Genomic DNA, 27,171 nt, shown 5'->3' on the forward strand with positions numbered 1-27,171 from the left:
TGTTGAGAATGCTACATCAACATCGATTGCACCCGTACCATATTTCTATGCACCAGGAATTGCATGGCGATGACTTTGAACGTCGTGTACAGTTCTGCCACTGGGCACAAGAGAAATTACGGGACGATGACAGATTTTTTGCACGCGTTCTATTTAGCGACGAAGCGTCATTCACCAACAGCGACATAATATGCACTACTGGGCAACGGAAAATCCACGATGGCTGCGACAAGTGGGACATCAGCGACCTTGGCGGGTTAATGTATGGTGCGGCGTTATGGGAGGAAGGATAATTGGCCCCCATTTTATCGATGGCAATCTAAATGGTGCAATGTATGCTGATTTCCTTCGTAATGTTCTACCGATGTTACTACAAGATGTTTCACTGCATGACAGAATAGCGATGCACTTCCAACAAGATGGATGTCCGGCACATAGATCGCTTGCGGTTGAAGCGGTATTGAATAGCATATTCCATGACAGGTGGATTGGTCGTCGAAGCACCATACCATGGCCCGCACGTTCACCGTATCTGACGTCCCCGGATTTCTTTCTGTGGGGAAAGTTGAAGGATATTTGCTATCGTGATCCACCGACAACGCCTGACAACATGCGTCAGCACATTGTCAATGCATGTGCGAACATTACGGAAGGCGAACTACTCGCTGTTGAGAGGAATGTCGTTACACGTATTGCCAAATGCATTGAGGTTGACGGACATCATTTTGAGCATTTACTGCATTAATGTGTTATTTACAGGTATTCACTCTGTAACAGCATGCGTTCTCAGATGCGTTCTCAAAGGTACATGTATCACATTGGAACAACCGAAATAAATTGTTCAAACGTACCTACGTTCTGTATTTTAATTTAAAAAAGCTACCTGAGCCATATGTTTGTGACTATCACAAAGCGAATTCGTCTGAGATAGTTGCTCTACCGCCACAGGAGACGCCTTCTGACAGTGGTAAGGCCTGCAGTGTGACGTGCTGTGACGTACGCGCCTCGGCCTGTCTTTCTCGTGGGCCTCGAACATTCTACAGAGACGTTATCAACAAAGTGGTCTCTCGTTGGGAGAACCATGTTCGTTGCCAGGTTGACTACGTTTAGAAATAAATGTGTAGACATCAAGAAGAAAAAATAGAATGTTAATAACGTTAGTTTTATTTAAAAAAACTTTAAAGATCCAGTCTCCTCAGTCAGCCTGTACAACAAGCTATCTTTACTATTTGTTTTTGGAAAAACTAAAGAATCAATTAACACAAATATTTTTGCACATTATTTACTGATTGTTGGACAACATTTTCTGATTAATTTTAGAGAAATTCAGTCATCATTAAGCACCTCCATTTGAGGAGTTAAAAGTTGCTGCGCCCAAAATGAGGTGTGTTTGACACAACTCCTGCAGTCTGCAGATCTTTCTGAAATCAAAAGACAAACAATTATCGTAATCTAAAGGATATTAGGCGCGGAGTAATAGCACAGTTTTTTTTTGAAATTTGACAAAATAATAAAATGGCGAAAGTCTGAAACAAAGATACAGATTTGTCGTGTGTTTTTGGTCACTTTTTTGCAATTACGACTGAATAAATTGAAATAAAAAATATATTTCAGAGGGCTACCTTTGCTAGTGCGACGTCAGGGCTGCTTGCTAGGTGCGGTTCGGGGTGGCGTGCCGCTTCGGCCTGGCCGCTCTGCGCCGCTCACGCTCGATACTAATTAAACCGTGACGCTTTCTGGCCGGCCCTCTTTCTGCTGACAGCACCCACCCACCGTTATCTCCGAAGCCAAATGTTACTCCTCTTTGTGTGTTTCATTATGCGTCATTAACGGGACACAAATCAAATATAACTTTGATAATACACTACTGGCCATTAAAATTGCCACACCAAGAACAAATGCAGATCATAAACGGGTATTCATTCGACAAATATATTACACTAGAACTGACATGTGATTACATTTTCACGCAATTTGGGTGTATAGATCCTGAGAAATCAGTACCCAGAACAACCACCTCTGGCTGTAATAACGGCCGTGGTATGCCTGGGCATTGAGTCAAACAGAGCTTGGATGGCGTGTACAGGTACAGACGCCCATGCAGCTTCAACACGATACCACAGTTCATCAAGAGTAGTGACTGCCGTATTGTGACGAGCCAGTTGCTCGGCCACCATTGACCAGACGTTTTCAATTGGTGAGAGATCTGGAGAATGTGCTGGCCAGGGCAGCAGTCGAACATTTTCTGTATCCATAAAGACCCGTACAGGACCTGCAACATGCGGTCGCGCATCATCCTGTTGAAATGTAGGGTTTCGCAGGGATCGAATGAAGGGTAGAGCCACGGTTCGTAACACATCTGAAATGCAACGTCCACTGTTGAAAGTGCCGTCAGTGCGAACAAGAGGTGACCGAGACGTGTAACCAATGGCACCCCATACCATCACGCCGGGTGATACGCCAGTATGGCGATGACGAATACACGCCTCCAATGTGCGTTCACCGCGATGTCGCCAAACACGGATGCGACCATCATGATGCTGTAAACAGAACCTGGATTCATCCGAAAAATGAGGTTTTGCCATTCGTGCACTCAGGTTCGTCGTTGAGTACACCATCGCAGGCGCTCCTGTCTGTGATGCAGCGTCAAGGGTAATCGCAGCCATGGTCTCCGAGCTGATAGTCTACGCTGCTGCGAACGTCGTCGAATTGTTCGTGCAGATGGTTGTTGTCTTGCAAACGTCCCCATCTGTTGACTCAGGGATCGAGACGTGGCTGCACGATCCGTTACAGCCATGCGGATAAGATGCCTGTCATTTCGACTGCTAGTGATACGAGGCCGTTGGGATCCAGCACGGCGTTCCGTATTACCCACCTGAACCCACCGATTCCATATTCTGCTAACAGTCATTGGATCTCGACCAACGCGAGAAGCAATGTCGCGATACGATAAACCGCAATCGCTATAGGCTACAATCCGACCTTTATCAAAGTCGGAAACGTGATGATACGCATTTCTCCTCCTTACACGAAGCATCACAACAACGTTTCACCAGGCAACGCCGGTCATCTGCTGTTTGTGTATGAGAAATCGGTTGGAAACTTTCCTCATGTCAGCACGTTGTAGGTGTCGCCACCGACGCCAACCTTGTGTGAATGGTTTAAAAACCTAATCATTTGCATATCACAGCATCTTCTTCCTGTCGGTTAAATTTCGCGTCTGTAGCACGTCATCTTCGTGATATAGCAATTTTAATGGCCAGTAGTGTAGAATGATTTATTTCCCCCAATATTACGGATATGAGGAGACAGTATAAGAGCAACATACTTACAATGTAATTCAGTGTGTGCAATCCACTCAATAAGTCTTAATCAGTAACAGAATGCGATGAAACCATCTTTTGTGTCATCTCGAGTCAGATGATTCTTTATGATTTTGGTATTTGCTAAAACATAATTATTTCCAGTTGATAATTTCCACATGGTCGAAATTGAAGTATAGAGTTTCGTAAATAAATAATTTTACAGTCAAAAGGTGACGACGATGACATTTACAAAATTGCATATCACTCACTGTAAATCCCACCTATGAGAAGTTAATCTTAGTTTTCGATTGAGATTTCTCGAATTTATTACTTTGTAAGGTCATAAAAGAGTCTCCAGATAAGCATTTTACCACTAGACTATGAGGCTCCCTATAAAGTATAAACAAAAAATTACCATCGAATACTTGGATTTCGCAAAGCAAGATTACGGACTTTCGCGCCATTTTTTTCCGTATTCGAAATTCACTGCCAGGCCGCAAGGAGCGCTACTGTCGTTATCTGCTTCCATATAGTAACATAGGCAACGCACCACGTATATATTGGTGTTCTGTTGTTATACCAGTAAACAACCATCCCTATTCTTTAAAGAATACTTAAGAAGTATGGGTTGGAGTGTTCAATATTTGACATTAAGTGTGTAAGGGATAAAAGTTTGAAAGAGCTTTTAAAGCTTGATTTAAGTCACTAAGTGCTTTCATTATCAAACTCAGGATGAACATAATCTAGGTAATTTGCAGGGCATGAGTTGGGCTGTGTCAAGACACACAGACCTACACAGTTTCTAACTGTAGTACTTCTATTACGCTGTTAAACCTTTACCATAAGTTTATACCTCTTAATTGAACAGATTATGACAGCATGTTTAAGCAATGAACGTGTATGAAACTGGCAGTATTGCTTTGCTTTAGTGACAGAACATTCAGAAAGTTAAAAATTCTATAGATAATTAATGTGAGAACGCTCACGCTGGCTGTCGATGTGGAACCCAATAAAAATATTTTTATTAATGTGCGGGTGCACATACTGCACGTGTGTCGTTTGCCATATATACTCTACCAGACAAAAAAGTTCAGTACCTGGAAGGAGAAGAGGAAACGAAATTAAACTTCCCGAATTGAGATTATAAGTGATGTTATTTCAGTGCTTACAGAATCTCGTCATATTTACCAAGAACTTGGAGTATGAACCCTACTTTTCATTATCTGATATGGATTTATGCACTAACTCGGTTCGGAAGTGTGTCATAAAGCCGTCGTAGCCTCTCTTAAGGCAAGCTGACCCACAGCAGTTTTACCTGGATTCGGGCACTAGAATGTCCAAGCTGATCCCATATATGTTCTGTTGTGGACAGATCTTGGGAATCTTGCTGGCCACATGAGTACCTCAACATCACGCATATAGTTCACCGAGAAGTGCCATGTGTGGAAGAGCGTTGTCTTGTTGAAAACTGTTACAACAATATTGTCGCATGAGAGGTAAAGCCTGAGGGCTCATGGTGTCTGTGACATACTGTTGTGTCGACAGACTTCCCTCAATCGCTCCAGCCGTGACATGAAGTCGTACTCGACGGCCGTTTACACCGTGATGTCAGAAGTAACTAAGCTGTGCCTCTCCAAAACATAGGAATAATGGCAGTTCTCCCTAGGTCCTAGTCATACTTGCCGACGATTCATCGCTGCGCATATAGCGACGACATTCGTCAGCAGTCTGTTGTTCTCGGTCGCGACATTCCTACAGACGCAGCCGTTTGTTTTGTGGTGTTAACGGCAACATACGCGTGGGAAGGTAATTCCCTAGTCCGGCCACTGCTTGCCTCTGTCCAATAGTGTGAGGTGACACAGAATATTGCAGGGACTCCATTACTTGCTATCTAATGGCAGGCGCAGATGTGAAGATGATGTGATGTGCTTGTTGCACCAGATCGCGATTCTCCCTTGTGGTTGGTTGGACGTAGTCGGCCGGAACCCCAGTAGTGAGCATACTGTTCTCACGTTCTCGTGCGCTCCAACATCGGGCCACTGTCACATTCAAATGCCCCACGAATCTGGATATGGCAGGATTCGACCAGCTAGCCAAATGGAGAACCATTTCGAACTCTGTCAGGTGCTGAAAACGCTGTCTCACACGAGTATGCGGCATCACAATGTCACTCACAGCGGTCACTCCACATGTGACACTGTTCACGTCCCTTTTATACCCCGCCAGGTCTGGTAACAACACTAAACAGGAACAATAGTAATGCACGCTGGTGGCTGTTCTACCTGTCATAGAGAATTATGAATCTAATCATGTACATAACGCACATACCTGCTGATCGTAAGTACGTATTATACGAAGTTACGCTGTCATTCGACCATGTCTTCTAGGTGCTTAACATTTTTTATCGCGCAGTGTATTCCGACATAAACACGTTAAATGTATTAAATTACGTTAATTAGCTGTCGTGTTCTATGTTTCTTCGGATGTAAATGACGTCCAGAATTTCTAAGCGGAGGCATTCGCTCGCTGAAAGCTGTAGCAATGTGATTTTTGTCCATGTCGCATGGAATTGGTACGAAATTTATTAAAACTAACACTTTTTCAGCTTCAGTCACGTATACTTCATCCAATGTTTACTGGTTCGGCGCGTTGTGAACACATGCTTCTATCATCAATTGCCTAAATATTATTTGCACATAGATAGTTACTTACGGACTGTTGTGGAAGCATGTTGCCGAAACGCACCGCGGCAATAAATTTTGGATGAAATGATTCATGCTGAAAAAGTGTTATTTTGTAAAAAGCTGTATTAACTACTGAAGTGTGCCCGCCAGGTGGTCACAACTGAAAGAATTGGGGTTGTGGTGTCCCCGCACCACGTGGGTGCCCGCGGGACTTGGCAAAATGCTAAGAATGTGGCAGGCGACCGCAAAATGTCAGCCCTGCGGCGCCCTTTCTCTGTTCTCTGGGTGTGCGCCGGGAAAAGACTTCTCCAATAGGTTATATTTGGACATGCTACGCAATGTAATGTCAGACTCTTTAGTCCACATAGCTTCGAGCAGAGTGCTATTTCCACGACCTGTAGTGTCCAGTCAGCAGCTAGGCACTCAAAAAGGGTGGGGACTAACCTACAAAATGTCCAGATTTTCTGAACGTTTAGTATGGTGTATGTAGGTGACTATGGTGTAGAATCAAAGTTTTCTACATCGAGTACTCTCTATTAACTTAGGGCATCCGGAAAACCGCGAAATTTTAGCGCTTTTTGTCCGTTTTGCTCTATAACGACAAAATAGCATTTGGACCATTCTTTTAGAGCGTTAAACTTCCAACAATTTGTACTGGTTAAACGTCGTCTTAGACATGCTACATACCAAGATAGAGAGCTTCAGAGAAAGCCAAAGTTTGCAAAACATCGACCATACTGAAAAAGTGCACCTTTCACAATTATAATTTTAATTTAACAACATGTTTAAAGGCATAATAATACATACCGCTTACGGTGAACCGTTATCAATCCCAAGAGAGTTTATAGACAAAAACGAAAAAGTCAAAATTTCGCGGTTTTTAAACTCCCCCAAATTAGAACAGTGTTCTCGTGGTCTAAAACTTGGGTTCTACACTATAGTAATAATATTATAATAATCATCATCATAAGTTACACTGGAAAATATTTATTCCAAGGAGAGTTGGGAGTACGTGGATGTGAAGTAGTAATGAAGAAATCTATACCCAAACTTAAAAGCTATCAGGAAAAGGAGAATTTCGTTTCATGGTCACCTGATTCGAGCGACCCCACAAAGTGTCACTAAAAATATTTGACATAGTTGACAAAAACAATAAAACGCGTCTTGGTTGGTTCAGGGAAGTTACAAAGGACACCAGAAATCAACGTTACGATAGCAGAAATTATAGACAGGCCAACTTTTCGGAGTAAGAATAGGAAATTCGTGGGTCTTCAGGAAAATGTCAGAAAGCGTACCACTGTAAGGAGAAGAGCAAACAAGAAAAGTGAAAGAAAGGAGAAATAGTGGAAAGACCGAGAATCAGGAAATACGACAGATTGAGAAGTTATTTCATGTAGGCCTGAGATAGCCAAAATGGAGGGGATGATGATGCACTATCGAATATGGTCTCAAAGCAGTCTGCATTTTAAGTCTATTTTCTTTGTAACTTAAAATGATTTTACAACTGCCTTGTTCGATCGTTAGTTACTGACCAATGCGTGTTCCTCATACTTATTTTCTTTTCTTAACCAGCCTCGAGAACCATACGTAGATGATTCTGCACTGGCAGTTCAGTTCGGGTTCCTTTCCGAGATTTAACCCTGGCAATACCAATGCATTATCCATCACATATACCGCCAACAAGGGAGGGTGAAGGGATAGCTTATGGTCAACACAAAAAATTAAAAATACAAATTTTGGTAATTGTTCTTCACTTCTGTTAACAACATGCCTTGTAAAATGATACTGACGTGTAAATAGGCAGAAAATATTGAATATAACATTTGTGAATAGTCGCATCTACTACTAAGGCGGGAGGGGATGGGTGGTGGTGGGGCTGTATGATTATTCAGTTATTAAATTTTTTGATGAAATTTAACTGAAAAAATTTAAAACAATTGTATAATCTGCTAGAAGAATTCATTAAAAAATATTATTTTCAAATTTTTAAAGTACCCAATGTTTAAAAATAATTAGTGGGGTTTTAAGGCTTTAAACATTGATCACGTTAAACTTACCGTCATAAATAATGAATCAAATGAAAGAGCAACTCAAAGAGTTTTTCTTACATATGTTCAGTGTGAGCACCATTCGTCACACGGCACACATCGAATCGATAGGTGTGTTCTACCCAAACTTTAATTAGTGTATCTGGAGTAACTGTCGCAACAACTGCTTCAGTCTTATTTGTTAAGTCGGTTAGATCAGCTGGTAGTGGAGAACACACATTATCCTACATAAATCCCCAGAGGTAAGCCGGCCGGAGTGGCCGGGCGGTTCTAGGCGCTACAGTCTGGAATCGCGCGACCGCTACGGTCGCAGTATCAAAACCTGCCTCGGGCATGGATGTGTGTGATGTCCTTAGGTTAGTTAGCTTTAAGTAGTTCTAAGTTCTAGGGGACTGACGACCTCAGAAGTTAAGTCCCATAGTGCTCAGAGCATTTGAACCATTTGAACCCAGAGGTAAAGGCCGAGCGAGGTGGCGCAGTGGTTAAAGACTGGACTCGCGTTCGGGAGGACGACGATTCAATCCCGCGTCCAGCCATCCTGATTTAGGTTTTCCGTGATTTCCCTAAATCGCTCCAGGCAAATGCCAGGATGGTTCCTTTCAAAGGGCACGGCCGACTTACTTCCCCGTGCTTCCCTAATCCGATGAGACCGATGACCTCGCTGTCTGGTCTCCTTCCCCAACAACAACCCCAACAACCCAGAGGTAAAAATCGCACTGTGGCAGGTCAGGTGAACGTGGAGGCCACGAGAAACAAGCTGTGTCATTATGCTCTTTGCAGCCAATCCAGCGGTTGGGTACAACGTTGTCAAACCAGTAGCATACTGAGTTATGCTAGTGAGGCGGCGCACCATCTTGCTGCCAAATAAACTTCAGTAGTTCAGCTTCTTTCAGCTGAAGAAAGAGTCTTAGTTCAGGCGCACAAAGATAAGGAACACAGTTACAGTCGCTTCACCGAAAAAGAAGGTCCTATAAACTTTCTGCAGGGATAAGGCACAAAAAGCATTCAATTTAGGGGAATCTCGTTGCAACTGTACCATCTCGTGGGTATTTGATTTCCCCCAGATGCTCACATTATGTGTGTTCACATTTTCATTCACGTGTTCACCTTAGACTTCATTCGCTTCTTAAGGACACTACTCCTGACTCGCTCTATCCCCGTGTTTCTCGACCTTCGCACGGCCCTTTGCTGGTAGTACCTTTGTGTCCACTGATGACTCTCGGACTGACCGTGGTGTCGGGTGTGCCTTCGTCATTGGCACCGGCGATTTGCGGCATCGGCTCCCGGAACACTGCTCAGTATTTCCAGGGGAGCTCTTCGTCCTGTATCAGGCCACGCAGTACACCCGGCGACACAGGCTTTTAAATTTCTTGTTTCACTTGCTCCGACTTTGTCAGTGCCCTTCAGAGCCTCAGTGTGCTGTGCACAGTCCATCCCTTAGCGCAACGGAGCCAGGAAGGCATCCACTTGCTCACTCTTGGTGGATCCACTCTGATGTTTATGTGTATTCCTGGTCACGTATTTCTACCATTGCCTCCGATGATATCTGTATTGCTGTCTGTCCCTTTGGCATCACCACTGGTGTTCCCTTCATGGGAGCAAGCTCCGGGGAATTAAAACTCTCTGTCTCTTGGTCGACCTCCCGTCGGCTCTCTTGCCGCCAGCAGATCGTTTTAGCTAGGTTCCTTATTGGCCACTGTCGTTTTAGCCATCGCTATTTAAGTGGTGATCCCCCATCACTTTGTGCCCTTGTCATCAAACTTTGACGGTTCGCCTTTTCCTGACCGAATGCCCCTTTTTAACCACATACGTTCTAATTTATGTTTGCCGTCTGAGTTATCGGCCGTTTTAGCGAAAGACACGCGGTCTGTCGACCGCGTTTTACTTTTTATCCGTCGTAGTAATATGGCGAAGGACTTTTAATCTTTAGTTCAGAGCCACCGTTCTCTCTAAGGCGTACTTTATGGACTTTGCTCCAAATCCCTTTTTTAGCTCTCTTTCCTTCCATTATTGGTTGGGCTTAACGTGTAGTCGCTTTTAACTGCTTTTTCGTCTTCATGTTCCGTGGTTCTGACATGGGTGCGTATGACCTTGCTTGTTTTTGCGCCTTAAAACAAACAAGCAAACATTTTCATTCAGGTGAAAAGTCGATTCATCACTGATGACAACACGTTCCAGAAAATGTTCGTCATTTCGCAATATTTCGTTTGCATAGTTGGCATGTAAACCGCAGTCTTTAGTCTTTAGAGCTTGTAATAACCGCAAACGATAAGGACGTAGTTATAAGCGTCTCCTTAAGTTTCCACACAGACATCACTGGATTGCTAATTCACGGCTAGCCTTCCGAACTGATTTCTTGGAGGTAAGTATGAAAGAGTCTCTCACTTGTCCAACACGTTCTTCACCCACGCTTGCTCGTCCCCTACTCACACAGGTATATAACGAAAACTGTTGTGAGTTGCTCTTGCATTTGATGTATTATTTACAGTTTGCGAGATGAATGTAATAATGCTGCAAAACCGTAAAACCGTGATATTCATTTTGAAACCCCCGGTATAAATTGCACGAGAGATTACAATATTTACGGAAGGTACCTGTAAAACACACTCCCCCCCCCCCCCCCCCCCTCGCCATGTGTATTGCTAGTGTTAAGATTCCAATACTGCAATGACAAATAGTTGAGAAATTCCTGTATATCAGTGCCCTTGATTTGTCGAGAAGAAATTTCAAATGTCCAACAAGCTAGGCAAATACATTTGTTTAACGTCCGGTAAACTTTCCAGTCTGGTCGCAAAACTTGAATCCGATGGATTCTGCGCTACACATCGTCTACATGAAACATGCCAAAAGTTAAAAAGAACATTCGTATCTTTTGTAAGGCCCACTGTACCTGACGATTGGACTGATAGTAAAGCCAGCGAGAGAACCACCCTGGCAGTTGCGGTGGGCTTGGCGCGGCTACCTAAATCAATCTCATCACGCAATTTTATATACCTTTTCTGCGACCACACTATTGTTTTCGTTTGGTGCCTTTTACGCTTCGCATTGAAAGCTGCCAGCTGTCAGAGATCAATTCTCGCCGACTGTACTTAAGAGTACAACATTATTTGCAGGCTAACAGAGTTGGAAGCTATGTTCACCGAGACCCGTTGGCGAGAAATAGCGCTGGCGCAATGTTAACGCGCAAATATACACGTCCGCCTCGGTAGCTGCGCGGTCAGCGCCGCCGATGAGCAAGTGAAGGGGTCCGGCCTCGATCCCCGGCCGATTCGGACACTTTCTCCACTCAGGGACTGGCTACTGTGTTGCCCTTACGTTCGTATCACCATAATTCACATTTCACTAATGAGATGGGTGAATGTGCAAATTCCTCAGTGGTAACACCATCAAAATGGATATTAGAATGTTTCCTGTCACCACTAATGTTAATGTTACATACTACGAGGTGCATTCGAGTTCTAAGGCCTCCGATTTTTTTTCTCCGGACTGGAAAGAGATAGAAACATGCGCATTGTTTTAAAATGAGGCCGCGTTCATTGTCAATACGTCCCAGAGATGGCAGCACCATACGGCAGATGGAATTTTACCGCCAGCGGCGAGAATGAGAACTGTTCTAAATACTTAGAATGGCGACGTTTTCCTTACTTGAACAGTGTGCAATCATTCGTTTTCTGAATTTGCATGGTGTGAAACCAATTGAAATTCGACAGTTGAAGAAGACATGTGGTGAAGGAGTTATGAATGTGTCGAAAGTGCGTTAGTGGGTGCGACAGTTTAATGAAGGCAGAACATCGTGTGACAACAACCTCGGGCTCGCACAAGCCAGTCTGACGACATGATCGAGAAAGTGGAGAGAATTCTTTTGGGGGATCGCCGAATGACTGTTGAACAGATCGCCTCCAGAGTTGGCATTTCTTTCTGTGGGTTCTGTGCACACAATCCTGCATGACGACCTGAAAATGCGAAAAGTGTCATCCAGGTGGGTGCCACGAATGCTGACGGACGACCACACGGCTGCCCGTGTGGCATGTTGCCAAGCAATGTTGACGCGCAACGACAGCACGAATGGGACTTTCTTTTCGTCGGTTGTGACAATGGATGAGACGTGGATGCCATTTTTCAATCCAGAAACAAAGCGCCAGTCAGCTCAATGGAAGCACACAGATTCACCGCCACCAAAAAAATTTCGGGTAACCGCCAGTGCTGAAAAAATGATGGTGTCCATGTTCTGGGACAGCGAGGGCATAGTTCTAGGACAGCGAGGGCGGAATCCTTACCCATTGCGTTCCAAAGGGCACTACAGTAACAGGTGCATCCTACGAAAATGTTTTGAAGAACAAATTCCTTCCTGCACTGCAACAAAAACGTCCGGGAAGAGCTGCGCGTGTGCTGTTTCACCAAGACAACGCACCCGCACATCGAGCTAACGTTATGCAACAGTTTCTTCGTGATAAAGTGATTCCTCATGCTCCCTACTCACCTGACCTAGCTCCTAGTGACTTTTGGCTTTTTCCAACAATGAAAGACACTCTCCGTGGCCGCACATTCACCAGCCGTGCTGCTATTGCCTCAGCGATTTTCCAGTCGTCAAAACAGACTCCTAAAGAAGCCTTCGCCGCTGCCATGGAATCATGGCGTCGGCGTTGTGAAAAATGCGTACGTCTGCGGGGCGATTACGTCGAGAAGTAATGCCAGTTTCATCGATTTCGGGTGAGTAGTTAATTAGAAAAAAAATCGGAGGCCTTAGAACTTGAATGCACCTCGTACCGTTGTCCAGCAATTGAATTTATGTTAGGTTCAGTCAGCTTCACTCGCCGTAGCTATCCAAACCTTGTCAAAAGCAGCATGATACTGCATAGTTTGAGCTTCTGCAATCCATTCGACGCACACATACGATGCTGTATGTGTTTGTTTTCAACTATGCCCAGTAGAACAAGTAGGACACGCTTTTCCAACTGCGCCCGCAGCCCGGAGATACACACTGAGGTGAAAAAAATCATGGATTGGCGAGATGCACGTATACATATAGCGATAGTTTCTTTTACCCAAGGTATAAAAGGACAGTGCATTAACGGGATGTCATTTGCACTCAGGTCATTTATGTGAAAAGGTACCCGACGTGGTTAAGGCATCCAGATTTCGAATGGCAGTTGGAACTAGACGCATGGGACATTCCACTTCGGAAATCGTTAGAAAATTCAATATTCCGAGATCCAGTGTCAAGAGTGTACCGAGAGTACTAAATCGTAGGAATTACCTCTCACCACGGATAACGCAGTGGCCGATGGCCTTCACTTAACGACCGACAACAGTGGCGTTTGCGTAGTGGTTAGGTTAGGTTAGTGTTTAACGTCCCGTCGACAACGAGGTCATTAGAGACGGAGCGCAAGCTCGGGTTAGGGAACGATGTGGAAGGAAATCGGCCGTGCCCTTTCAAAGGAACCATCCCGGCATTTGCCTGAAAGGATTTAGGGAAATCACGGAAAACCTAAATCAGGATGGCTGGAGACGAGATTGAACCGTCGTCCTCCCGAACGCGAGTCCAGTTTGCGTAGTGTTGTCAGTGTTAACAGACAAGCAAAACTGCGTGTAGTAACCGCAGAAATCAATGTGTGGCACACGACGAACGTAGCCTTTAGGACAGTGTGGCAAAATTTGACGTTGATGTGCTATGGCAGCAGAAGACCGACGCGAGTGTCTTTGTTAACAGCACGAAATCGCCTGCAGCGACTCTCCTGGACTGGAAAACTGTAGCCTGGTCAGATGAATCCCGATTTCAGTTGGTAAGAGCTGACGGTGGGGTTTGAGTGTGGAGCAGACTCCACAAAGCCATGGACGCAAATTGTTAATAAGGCACTGTACAAGCTGGTGCTAGCTCCATAATGGTGTGGGCTGTGTTGACATGGAATAGACTGGGTCCTCTGTCCAACTGAACGGATCATTGGCTGGAAATGGTTATGTTCAGCTACCTGGAGCTCCTTTCCAGCCATTCACGGACTTCATGTTTTCGGACAATAATGAAATTTTTATGGGTGAAAACGTGACATGTCGCCGGGACACAGTTGGAGTGAATGATTTGGCCAGTCAGCGAACATTTGTGGGATATAATCGAGAGGTCAGTTCGTGCACAAGATCCTACACTGGAACACTTTAGCAATTATGGATGGCTATAGAGACAGCATGGCTCAGTAGTTCTGCGTGGGACTTCCAATAACTTGCTGAGTCCATGCCACGTCGAGTTACTACACTACACCGGGCAAAAGGAGGTCCGTCACGATATTAGGAGATATCCCATGTCTTCTGTCAGCGTAGACTAACGGAGCATTCTATCTCTTTGTGGCAGTTTGATCTGCTGACAGTTGGGTGAGGTAGGTTGCCAGCCAGGCAGCGTCAGGAGTATATGTGGTACAAGTATATGTGGTCCATCAACTATATTGAGCCGGCCAGGGTGGCCAAGCGGTTCTAGGCGCTACAGTCTGGAACCGCGCGACCGCTACGGTCGCAGGTTCGAATCCTGCCTCGGGCATGGATGTGTGTATTGTCCTTAGGTTAGTTAGGTTTAAGTAGTTCTAAGTTGTAGGGGACTGATGACCTTAGAAGTTAAGTCCCATAGTGCTCAGAGCCAACTATAGTGAGCACCAGCATTTTATCCAAGAAGCGGAAGGAGCTCAGCGATCAAAACTCCCACCATCGAATTTAGAACTCTATCGCTGGTTGTGAAATGACAAGACACCCTTTGGCACGCACTTCAGGTCCATCGCACTCCAGGTACTTCATTCTTTAACTATCTAGCTGTCGACAAAGGAGGCAAATTCTCGAAAATAAATTTAAAAAAAATAAAAAGATGAGAGAATATGGTCGATAGCTTGTGCCATAGCGCTAGTGGTGAATTATTACGAGAAAGAGTGTATGCAGTTTTAGCTAAGGATTCCACAATCCTTGAATGGCAATTGAGGAGTAAAAATGCAATTTAAGAAATTTGAGGTATTTGTTTTCAATATAGATTCCTATGTAATACTTGTTATATGGATTTTGCAGACAAAGACTGTATGACGACAAGAAGAAATAATATGACACTTGGCATGGGGTATGCTAGTAGCGGAAGAATATTACGCAGAATCCATTAAATTCAATCCCAGTAATCCACTGCATGTAGTTCCAAGTTCCGCTGGGTATCAGACCACAAGTTGAAATGTCAAGGATTCAGTCCTAAATCGTCCACACAATTTTTTTTCTGACATACACATAGCTTATTTCACCTCTGACAAGGATTTCTACACATGAAAATGCGATGGTCATGTACACTGTCCATATCTGTCCTGTTAAGTCGGTTCAAAGGTCGGAAAAAGGCAAGAACATAACTTTTTCAATAGGACTATCCCTAGTAAAGCACCGTGGTGATCAAACCAACCTGCAGCTTGAGGGGACAGTATATATATCTTAGTAATCACAACAGTCGTTTCGCTCTGTTGTACCAAAACAACAATGTATTTTCAATGTCAATTTATTCATCCATCTTAGAGCATTATACGAGGAGGTGCCCAAACAACCGGAATTATTTATAAAAGCTATATATTTTCAAATTGTTTACAAAACAATCTCACCCCTTCAAAATTCTCTCCATTACAACTGGTACATTTGTCCCACCAGTGCTTCCACAGTTCGAAACATTTTTTGTAGTCATCTTTAGAAATGGGTGACAGCTCCACCACCGTTTTTTCTTGACTTTTAACTATTATCAAATCCGTGTCCTTTCACGCCCCTTTCATGCGTAGAAATAAGAAACGGTCGCACAAGCCAGGTGAGGCGAGTAAGGTGCGTGGGGCAACGGAACCATGCCCTTATTAGCCAGAAGCTAACAGAGATGGCTGTGTGTGCAGGTGCATTGTCGTGGTAGAAGAACCAGTTTCCTGTCTGCCACAGATCAGGTGATTTTGACGAACACTGTTGCACAATCTTCTTAAAACTTCTAAATAAAAGGTATGACGGTCCTGAGCACATGCTCTTGAATTTTTTCAACATTTTCGTCCATTCGGGCAGTTGAAGGACGTCCAGAACGAGGTTTGTCATCAACTGACATGTCGCCATTTTTAAATCGCGGAAATCACTCGTACACTTGAGTTTATCCCATAGCGTCATCTTGGTAAGCTGTTTTCAAAATTAAAACAATGTCAGCAGCATTTTTACCGAGTAGAAAACAAAATTTCACAGCTGTACATTGTTCACTTAAACCTTCCATCATAAAAAACGAAACGAGAACAAAACAGTGCTATCAAAAACAATCACTTCAGATGAATAGAACAAGCCAGGTCAACAACACAGGCAGCACTGAAATGGTAATGAGTTACGCTATACACACGTATTGGCAGAAATGCGTACGTACATGCTATCGGTAGTCACGAGTGGTGTTCGTGTGGTCTTCAATCCAAAGACTGGTCTGATGCAACTCATCATATTACTTTATCCTGTGCAAATCTCTTCGTCTCCGAATAACTACTGCAGCCTACATTCCTCTGAATCTGCTTACAGTATTCACTTCTCGGTCTCCATGTACATGTTTTACCGCCTGCACTTACTTCCAATACTAAATTGGTAATCCCTTGGTGTCCCAGAATGTGTCCTATCAGCCGATCCCTTCGTTTAGTCCAGCTATGCCACAAATTTCTTTGGTCCCCAATTCTATTCAGTACCTCCTCATTGGTAACACGATCTACCCGTCTTATCTGCACAATTCTTTTGCAGTAGCACTTTTAAAAACTTTCTGTTCTCTTCTTGCCTGAACTATTTATCGTCCACGTTTGACTTTCATACAAAACTACACTACAAATGCCTTAAGAAAAGATTTCCTAACACTTAAGTATATATTCGATATTAACGTATTTCTCTTTTTTCAGAAGCACTTTTCTTGCTATTGGCACTCTACATTTTATATTATGTCCTATACTTTGGCCATAATTAGTAATTCTGCTGCCCAAATAACAAAACCCATCCACTAATTCAAGTGTCTCGTTTCCTAATCTAATTCCGTCAACTTCACATGATTTAATTCGATTATGTTCCATTACCATAGAGTAGCTTTTGTTGGTGTTCGTGTTATAACCTCCATTCAAGACATGGCCCATTCCGTTCAGCTGCTCTTCAAAATCCTTTGCTGTCTCTGACAGAATTACAATGTCATGGACAAACCTCAAGGTTGTAATTTCTTTTCCCTGGGCATTAATTCGTACTCCAAATTTTTCTTTGGTTTTCTTTGTTGCTTCCTCAATGCACAAATTAAGTAACATCGGAGATATGCTACGACGGGGCTCACTCCCTTCTCAACCACTGCATCCATTTCATGCTCAGCATCTGGTTTCTGAACAAGTTGTATGCAACCTTTCGCTCCCTGTGTTTTACCACTGCTACCTTCCGAATTTCAAAAAGTGTATCCCACTTAACATTGTCAAAAGCTTTCTCCAACTCTACAAAACACACAAACTTACGTTTGTCTTTCCTTAACCTACCTTGTAAGGTAAGTCTAATGGTCAGTATTGCATTGCGTGTTCCTACGTTTCTCCGGACTTCAAACTGATCTTCCCCAAGGTCAGCTTCTACCAGTTTTTCCATTTTCCTGTAAATAATTCGTGTTGGTATTTTGCAACCTTGACTTATTAATATTGCCTGTTCAAATGGTTCAAATGGCTCTGAGCACTATGGCACTCAACTGCTGTGGTCATAAGTCCCCTAGAACTTAGAACTACTTAAACCTAACTAACCTAAGGACAGCACACAACACCCAGCCATCACGAGGCAGAGAAAATCCCTGACCCCGCCGGGAATCGAACCCGGGCGTGGGAAGCGAGAACGCTACCGCACGACCACGAGAAGCGGGCATTGCCTGTCAGCACCTGCTTTCTTTGGAACTGGATTTATTACATTCTTCTTAAAGGCTGAGAACATTTCGAGTGTCTCATAAATCATACATACCAGCTGGAATAGTTTTGTTATAGCTAGCTCTCCCAAGGATATTAGTGGTTCCGAGGAAATGTCTACTCCAGGGACCTTTTTTCCATGTAGGTCTTTCAGTGCTCTGTCAAATCCTTCTTGCAGTATCATATCTCCGAGCTGATTGTCATTTACGTCCTCTTCCCTTTCTATAATATTGCCTTCAAGGACATTTCCATTGTATAACTCCTTTTACTTTCAGGTTTTCCTTCTTTGCTTAGGACGGTTTTCCATCTAAGCTCTTGGTATTCATACAGCTGCTTTTCTTTTTCCTCCTAACATCTCTCTTATTTTCCTGTAGCCGGTATCCCTTATTTATATAGGCTACCATATCGTTACATTTGTCCTCTAGGCATTCCTGCTTAGCTGTTTTGCATTTCCTGTCGATCTCATTTTTAGGCGTTCACATTCCCTTTCGTCTGCTGCAATTCTGGATGTTCTCCTTTCATCAATTAAATGCAATTTCACTTGTGATACTCAGGGATTTCTTCTAGGCCTTTTTTTTAACTATTTGGTCGTCTGCTGCCCTCATTATCTCATCTCTCAGAACTGCCAATTCGTCTTCTACTGTATTCCTTTCCCCTCTTTCAGTCAACCATTGCCTTATGCTACCTCTGAATCTCACAACTACTTCTGGTTCCTTCAACTTATCAAGATCCCATCTCCTTAATTTCCTACGCTTTTGTAATTTCTTCAGTTTTAATCTACAGTTCATAACCAATCAATTGTAGTCACGAGTTCGCATCTACCCCTGGAAATTTGTTATAATTTACAATCAGGTACCGAAATCTCTGTCTCACCATTGTATAATCAGTCTGAAACCTTCTGGTGTCTCTCGGTCGTTTCCATGTATACAGCCTTCTTTCATGATTCTTAAACCAAGTGTTAGCGATGATTAAAGTAGGCTCTGTGCAAAATGTTCCAGGCGGCTTCCTCTTTCGTTCTTTTCTCGAGTTTCAGATTCGTCTGTTTTTCCTTATCTTTCGTTTCCTAATATCGAATTCCAATCCCCCACCAAAGTTAAGTTTTCCTGCCCCTTAAGTATCTGAATAATTTCTTTTGTCACATCATACATTTTTTCAGTCTCTTCATCTGCAGAGCTAATTGGCATATAAACTTTGTACTACATTGGTGGGTGTCGGCTTCGTGTCTATCTTGGCTGAGATAAAGCATTATTTATAAACCTGTACTCACCTGACCAGAAGTTCTGTTCATCTTGCTATCGAGCTTCACTAATCCTCATTGTATCATTCTTGAACCCATCCATTTTCCTTTTTAAATTTTCTAACTTATCTGCTCGATTAAGATATCGAACACTCTTATATTCCATCTCTGAGTGCCAGTTTTGTTTTACCCTGATGACATCCTCCTGGGTAGTTCTCGCCTGGAGATCGAAATGGGGGACAATTTTACCCCCGGAATATCTTACTCAAAAGGATGGCATCAACATTTAGCCATACAGTAGAGCTGCGTACCGTCAGGAAAAATAACGGCTGTAGTTTCACATTGCTTCCAGTCATTCGCAGTACCAGCACAGCAAGGCCACGTTGGTTGATTGTTACAAGGCTAGATCAGTCAATCATCCAGACTGCTGCCCCTGCAACTATTGAAAAGGTTGTTGTCCTATTCAGGAACCACACATGTGTCTGACATCTCAACGGATACCCCACCCTTGTGTCTGCACCTACGGTATGGCTGTCAGAATCGTTGTACTTTGTGGAAAGTAAATAATACGCAGTACTAAAGAAAAAATATAAAATGGATAACAATAAATAAAATAGTTACGACAGCACTAAATTAAAATAGACGACCATACCTGCTAACTTTCAAAAACAGAAATCCAGAAGATCCCAAATCGTAAAAATTTAATGCGTGTGTGTGTCGCAAGGTGTTCAGAGTGAGAAAAGACTACACAGAAAGAGCCTACAGATAATGTTAACATATCTAATGTACGCTACATTTTAATATAATTATTTTCGAACTCTGGATTAGGTACAAACACAAGTTACTTGCAGATGAGTGTTCATTTTTTGTCACTTAACATTGGGAACAGTTTGCACACTACACAAAAATGAGCTTTTCTGCTCTTGATGTCGCAAGCCACAATATGAACGACACTGTCAAAACTACTAAGCTGAACATTTATTTACAAAATTTTCTCGAGTTCACAGAACACTGGCTATATTCCATCACAGGTTGCAGAGGAGAGATGAAGCTGAGTAGCTTTCTTCGTTTTCTTCAGAAACTCTGAAGGAAAACTATTCATGTAACATGGACTGCTGATTCTTGTTTTCAAAATAGAAATTGATCTCGGGCTTTCATTCGACACTGACGACCTAAACTGATTGCGATTCTTCTTCACCAAGCTGAACACAAGTTTAAACTCAGCATTGCTGTGCAGTAGAGTCAAAACAGAAAGCATTAGCCTGGATAACCTATCGTACTTAGGAACACCATCAGCTCCACGAATGCTCATCAAGCGAGCCCATTTGGTATCGTCTGTCAAGTTCTCGCTCTCAACAGTACCAGAGTCATCAACCTGAAAAATGAATCAATTTTCCTACTGCTATCCTTCATTTTCGTATTGGAGACGTGCTTAACGGATGTATTATGATTTTTTAATTCGGTTCTTCCTCCGTGAATAATGTTTATATCACACGAACACGTGGAACAGGACGTGAATGTTTCATCTTTCCGTGATCGCATAATACACGGAAATTCAGCAGAATATGCACCCTGAAAGACTGATGACATCGTTTCTTAGTTGAACTCATCACGAAAACACTAAATCGCACAAACATTCGTCACACATTGTATGTGGTCGACCTTGTCGAGGTTAGGTCTTTGCTCCAAGAGCGCCTATATGATAGTTTACAGGGGCGAGGGAAAGAGTGGGACTGTGAAGTATTTTCAATATTTTGGAAGACCAATGGCGACTTGTAAGTAGCCATAAAAAAGCTTCAGTTCCGACTTGTTGAAACTGACCTTTAAATCATTTTTTAAAGAAAAATACCTGATTACGCTATATTTTTCCGCTTCCCCTGTTATGGGCGCCCTTAAGCCCGGTCCACATGCAAAAGATCGGTGCAAATGTGGTGTGTTCACAAGACACAAACCCCAATCTACTACTCGCCCGCCATCTGTCGGTGTAGAAAAGAAATATCAGAGGCAAGCGACTACGCTCCCCGTAAACGTCAAAAATTTAATTCAGTTATTTTGAAATATAGAAATGGAGGAAGCTCTGTTGTGGTCTGTGCTCGCAACTTGTGTTGCAAAAAACATTCAGACCAACCGTAGGAAACAGAGAAAGCGGTAAAAATGGTGTAGACAGTGGCTGCTAAAGCGAAAGCAGTGTTATCACGTAAATTTACTGCGAGAGTTGCAGGGCGAACCTAACGACTGGCGAAATTATTTGTGGATGGATGTCGAAACTTACAATTATCTCTTAAAGCTTGTAACCCCTCATATTATGAGAAAAATACTTGTATGAGAAGAGCAATTTCTCCTCATGAACGGCTGGCGGCAACATTAAGATTCCTAGCAACAGGAAGGAGCTACAAGGATTTGGAATTTTCAACTGCAATATCGAAACAAGCGTTGAGTGAAATAATACCCAACACATGTGAAGCTATTTACGCTGTCCTGAAGGATGAGTCCATGAAGGCAAGCCAAGTAAATTAAGTCTGCTAAGTTACAGATGATATTTTTGTTGTTGTAGACGTGTTTGAAACATATTATTAGAGATTATATAACTACATGGCCAATGAGCTATGGTTTACTTTGTTTCTGAGTAGGCATTTTCAGTTCGCTACTGTGTAGAAGCAGCCTGTTACAAACTTTTGTTACAGGATACAAAACTCCACTCTGAATTCTAGACAGAGTTCGCAACGAATTTTTTTTTAATTACTGTTTCTCTGTTTGCCGAGGCGTCAACTGCCCCCAATTTTTCAATTAGAGCATTGTATGCTGCTGTCTTTTTGTCTCGGTCACTATATTCTTTACTTTTAATCTTACATAAACGTGGGTGGTTTCTATATATTTCAATGAATTCACTTACAAACTCTCGAGAACACTGACGAGTGTCAGCCATTTTAATGACCTGTGCGTACAAATACTGAGCAAACAGCTGTTTCGCGCCAGATTTGCGGCGATCTCCTGTCCACACGCTCCAACTTGTCTGCACAGATGTGGTTTGAACCCACAGATTTGAGAGGTTTCGCTCAAACCTCCAACTTCCAGGTTTGCACACACGTCAGGTTGGTGCAATTCTTCTGTCCACACGCAACGATCTGTCTGTACAGATGTGATGTGCGCAGACAGATCGTTGTGTGTGGACGGGCCTTTACTCGGCTCTTCAGGCGGTTTCCATTGGGGCGATCATGCCTTGGTTTCGACGTCACAACTTTATGGCCATGTTTCGTCACGTGTTGTTACCTTGTATAGAAGTTCTGGATCGTTGTAGACTACATTCAGCAATTCCTGAGCGATGTCGTTTTTGGTCGAAATTCAACTATTTCGGAATAAACTTTGCTACTACACATTTCATGCCCAAAACAAAACATCCGAAAAAGTTGCTTGACATGAGCCAAAGCATATGCTGACATCATCAACAACCTCTCCGACAGTGATTTGACGATTTTTCAGAACAGTTTTCTTTACTTCTTCGACTTTGTCGTCAGTAATATTGATGTGTTTGACCATTAGGACAGTAGGGCGGTCGTCGTCTTCAACGTCTTCTCGACTCTTTGAAGCGTTTATACCGCCCGCAAACTCTTTCCTTTGCCAAAAGACATAGTCAAGATTTCGAATGTGGTGCAGCACTTTATGCCATTTTCCAAGCAAAATTTGATGCACATTCTTTGATATATCTTTTTCGAAAGTAAAAATTCGTCGAACACCTGAAAAACACGTATAATGTTTTCGACTATCAACAATAAACTAAATATTCAAAACAGCAGAAAATGGAAACATATATCAGGAACATGTATACCATCAAGTTCAAATATAGCATGAAAATCAGATTATGAAGCCCGCGAAATTAAATTCACATTACTTTTTTTTAATCCCACTGAGTGTAAATAATGTAGATGCGATATTCTTACCTAGCTGTTACATTGAATCTAATCACTTTCACAGCCAAACATATAACAGAACCCATGTCTATTTGTACATACTTTGTCTGACAAGTGCATGATGTTACAGCTTTAATGCCATAGTGCGCGCGCGCGCACGTGTGTGTGTGTGTGTGTGTGTGTGTGTGTGTGTGTGTGTGTTCACTATACTGACATTTTACTAAAGTTGTTTTCTTTTGTTTCAGGTGTGTTGTTCCGCCAAAACTTGTTTTCTTTTCTTTACTTCCTCTTGTTTCTGTTCAGCCCATGGGTGAAGGTTCCAACGTACAATAGTATGAAAGGTACGAATAACAACATATTGTTAATTCTTCTAATATGACAGTTTATGAGTTAACTGAACTATACAATGACAGTTTATGAGTTAACTGAACTATACAGTAATTTTTTCAACATGTTTTAGTAACCTTGAATGTACAGTCTGATATGTGTTGACAATGTTTTATAAAACATGGAGGTTACATGCTTAGACAGATGAAATATCAAGCAATAAAGTAATTTAAGTTATTGCCTTTCAAAAGCAGTGATTCCTCCTATACCGTGATCCAGAATTTTGGATATGGTTTTCATTGTATGACCTCTATCTCATGTATGGCCCTTTCTTTTCTCCTGCTTTCCATTCATCACTTTTCATTTTGCCATGTAAGTTTCAAAACGTATGTTTCTGCCTGCTGATCATTTGATAGATATATAGTTTCTTATGTGATTACACACATTGCTTTGTATAGCTGTCATGTTCCAGTTGCTCCCCATTTATAATGTTTCAGATGGAGGACTTCACTAAGCAGTTTCATGGTATATTTGATGGCATCAGTTATTGTATGACGATTGCACCAGGTTTCAAACCTAAGTATTATTTCAAAGATGTGTTCCCAGCAAAGAACACGGGAGGGCAACTGCTCACACTCCCCCCCCCCCCAAGGAAATAAGTCTTCTCAAACTGAACTCATTTGCTGGCATGTTGACTCAGTGTCAGTTTGAAGAAAGCCAGAATACGTAAAGGATATTGGATGGTAGCAAGTGTACCTAGACCAATTTCTTGGGGAAGCCCAAAACTATTTTTCACCATTTACCATGGAACTTACTTGAAGTGCCCCTTCCCCACCCTAGCTCTGGTTTAGGGTGTGTTATTGGTTAGGAACTTAACGACTCCAGAAAGTAAGTTATACATGTTGTTCCACACTAAGACCATTGCGCAACAAGGGTGATGCATTGTCAGGAGAGAATCCGTGTCCTGGGTGTCATGCAGAGACAGTTCTGCTGCGGAACAGACAACAGGTGCTTAACATTGTATGACTGAAATCATGTGAAAACTGGAAACAGTCTCTAAAGTTGAGTGTGTGGGACAGTTCAATTCTTTTGGGTAAAACATCTGGATTGCACAGAGATTCACTATGGAATTCTGCAGGTATACGCAACAAATGCAGTGTCATGTCCAGCCGTAGTCAAGTGGTGCCAGTAATTTGATCGAGGCTGCACAGACATGGATGAAGCCGATTGGCAATTCCAAATCTTGCACCGTGCGATTTTCATCTTTTCGGCAAGCTGAAAAAACATCTTTGAGAAGAGAGATTTTCCAATGATGAAGATGTTCACACAGTAGTTCTCAAGTGGCTCTGTAACCAAGAATTGGGTTTCTATCATTTAATGTTGTTGAGTAATTGACTATGTTGAAGAATAGTGTTGTATATGTGTCACTTTGAAGTAGAGTGCAGCGTTCAGTACGAGTTGCTTTCTTGCCACAGTAATGCTTACGTTACTTTTTGGAGTCTTCTCATCTGTAGGTTGGCGTTGTGAGTGATATTTTGGATTTTATCTTCCACCAAACACATGCTATAGACAATATTATCTTGACTTTCTACACAAAGTTTTACCAGAACTTCTGTAAAATGCGCTGTCAGCAGCCAGAGAAATATAATACTTAAATATAATGGTTAACGTTCATACCTTGGGTTGTCTACGGTACTTCATGAATCGCATTTTCCACAAAAGTTGTGTGTTTTAATACTGGCCTAATTCTTTGCTCTTCACAATCTCCCTAGCTAATGCTTTGAGACTTCTCTTTAGTGAAGTACGAAGCACCCTTGGTGCATGACACATGGACAGAACCTACACAATAGTTGCTCATGTTGTGGAAGCTGCTGTGACCATTTGAGACCTCTGACTAATTTGAGTTTACTATACCATGCCCAGAAGAAAGTTCCAACATAATCTTTGAATCAGCACATAGCAGATGATCGGCATGTTTGAATGTTCCCCTTTTTGCTGTGCTACATGTCTGCCAGATTTGTGTCATATTAATTCTTTGCTCATCTATCATTGTTGAAATGTTGCAAATTAATAATTTGATGCACAGTACATATAACAGTAATGCTGAAAAATGTGTATACTGATAATATGAATTAATACTGTTGAAGAATTCCATAAATTACATATTCTCTTTTAATTTGGTGTAGTAATTGTTTTGTCTTTTTCCAGGTGCAACTGGAGTATATTTACAAGTAGTCATATTTTGCAGTGTAATAACGTGTTTAGCACATTTAGCCTTCCAACTTGTGCTTTTATCAATGCCCCCATATGGATATTTTCTGGAAAATTGTGAGTACCTGCATGACTTTTCTCAATAATTATCAGAATCTTATTTTTAACAGCAAAAATGATCAGTTATTGACAAGATTATTTAATTAGATAGATAAAAAAATCTACTTACCAAGTGGTGGAAGAACACATACATAAAAGACTGTTGTAATTGACAAGATTTCAGAATCAGTGGCTCCTTCTTCAGACAGAAGGGTTGAAGGAGAAGGAAGAGGGGTGAAGGAAAAGCACTGGGAACGTCTAGGAAAAGGGGTAGATTTCGGGAAAGTCACCCAGAACCGCACGGCAGGGGAGACTTACTGTATGGGATGAGAAGGAAAGACTAACTGTGGAGGACTGCATCGAACGAGATTTGAAAACCTGAGAGATGCAGTCCCCAACAATCAATCTTTCCTTCTTGTCCCGCACGGTAAGTCTCCCCTGACCCGCCGTTCAGGCTGACTTCCCCAAAATCTACCCCCTTTCCTAGACCTTCCCAGTCCCTTTCCTTCACCCCTCTTCCTTCTCCTTCAACCCTTCTGTCTGAAGAAGGAGCCACTGGCTCTGAAAGCTTGCCAATTACAGCTGTCTCTTATGTGTGTGTTCTGCCACCACTTGGTGAGTAGAATCTTATTTTGGTAACTTGGATCAAAAAAATTCCAAATGTTTTATTTTACTTCTGAGAATATTTACATGCAGTCAGTGTTGTCAAAGTTAACACAATGATGATGATGATGATGATGATGATGATATGATGATGATGATGATGATGATGATGATAGTGGTAATAGTAATAATATAAACTTGAGCATATGTCACGAACTACAGGAAAATAATTCAAGATAGATACATTACATATTTAAACAAATGCCAATAACAACAAAAAGTTTCCTAACAATTACAAGATAAGTTAAGTACATAGTTAAGTGAATGGCAAAGATACTGAGTAATCAAACAGATGATTAACTATAAGTATATGAAGCAGTAATTAAATAGTACACAGTGTGACATCTGTAAAGTTTGTAGTTAATTTATTGTTTATTCTCATAAGAAATGTGGTCATTTGACACACACTCAAGGAACTCTTGAGCAGAGTAAATTTCTATACTTTTCATCTGTTTCGAAAGAGTAGTTTTAAATTTATTTACTGCCACTGTGTTGGCATTTTCAGGTAATTTGTTGAAGTAGACAGGACCAAGATATTTGTAACTGCTATGAATCTTTGCAAGCCTAGCGTTTGGAACATGGTCATGTGTTATGGTCATGAACTGTCCTCCTTACATCACCTTTACTTAGATTCTCTTTAACAAAGACAATGCAGTTGTAAATATGCAGGCTAGGCTCTATCATTATATTTAGTTTCTGAAAATAATCTCGACATTATGCATATGGTCCAAGTCCTGCAATGCATCTTACACCTTTCTTTTGCCATTTAAACACTGAT

General features: G+C 42.2%; 1 protein-coding gene across 1 annotated transcript in view; it reads left to right on the forward strand.

The window, feature by feature from the left end:
* LOC126263224 (piezo-type mechanosensitive ion channel component) overlaps positions 1-27,171 on the forward strand; it is a 686,714-nt gene that overhangs the window by 176,853 nt on the left and 482,690 nt on the right. Inside the window, exons 3-4 of the mRNA XM_049960308.1 lie at positions 23,339-23,434; positions 25,629-25,748. Coding sequence (XP_049816265.1) covers positions 23,339-23,434; positions 25,629-25,748 — 216 coding nt within the window. The remainder of the gene's footprint in view (positions 1-23,338; positions 23,435-25,628; positions 25,749-27,171) is intronic.

The sequence above is a fragment of the Schistocerca nitens genome, chromosome 6 (assembly GCF_023898315.1).
Source record: "Schistocerca nitens isolate TAMUIC-IGC-003100 chromosome 6, iqSchNite1.1, whole genome shotgun sequence".
NCBI lineage: Eukaryota > Metazoa > Arthropoda > Insecta > Orthoptera > Acrididae > Schistocerca > Schistocerca nitens.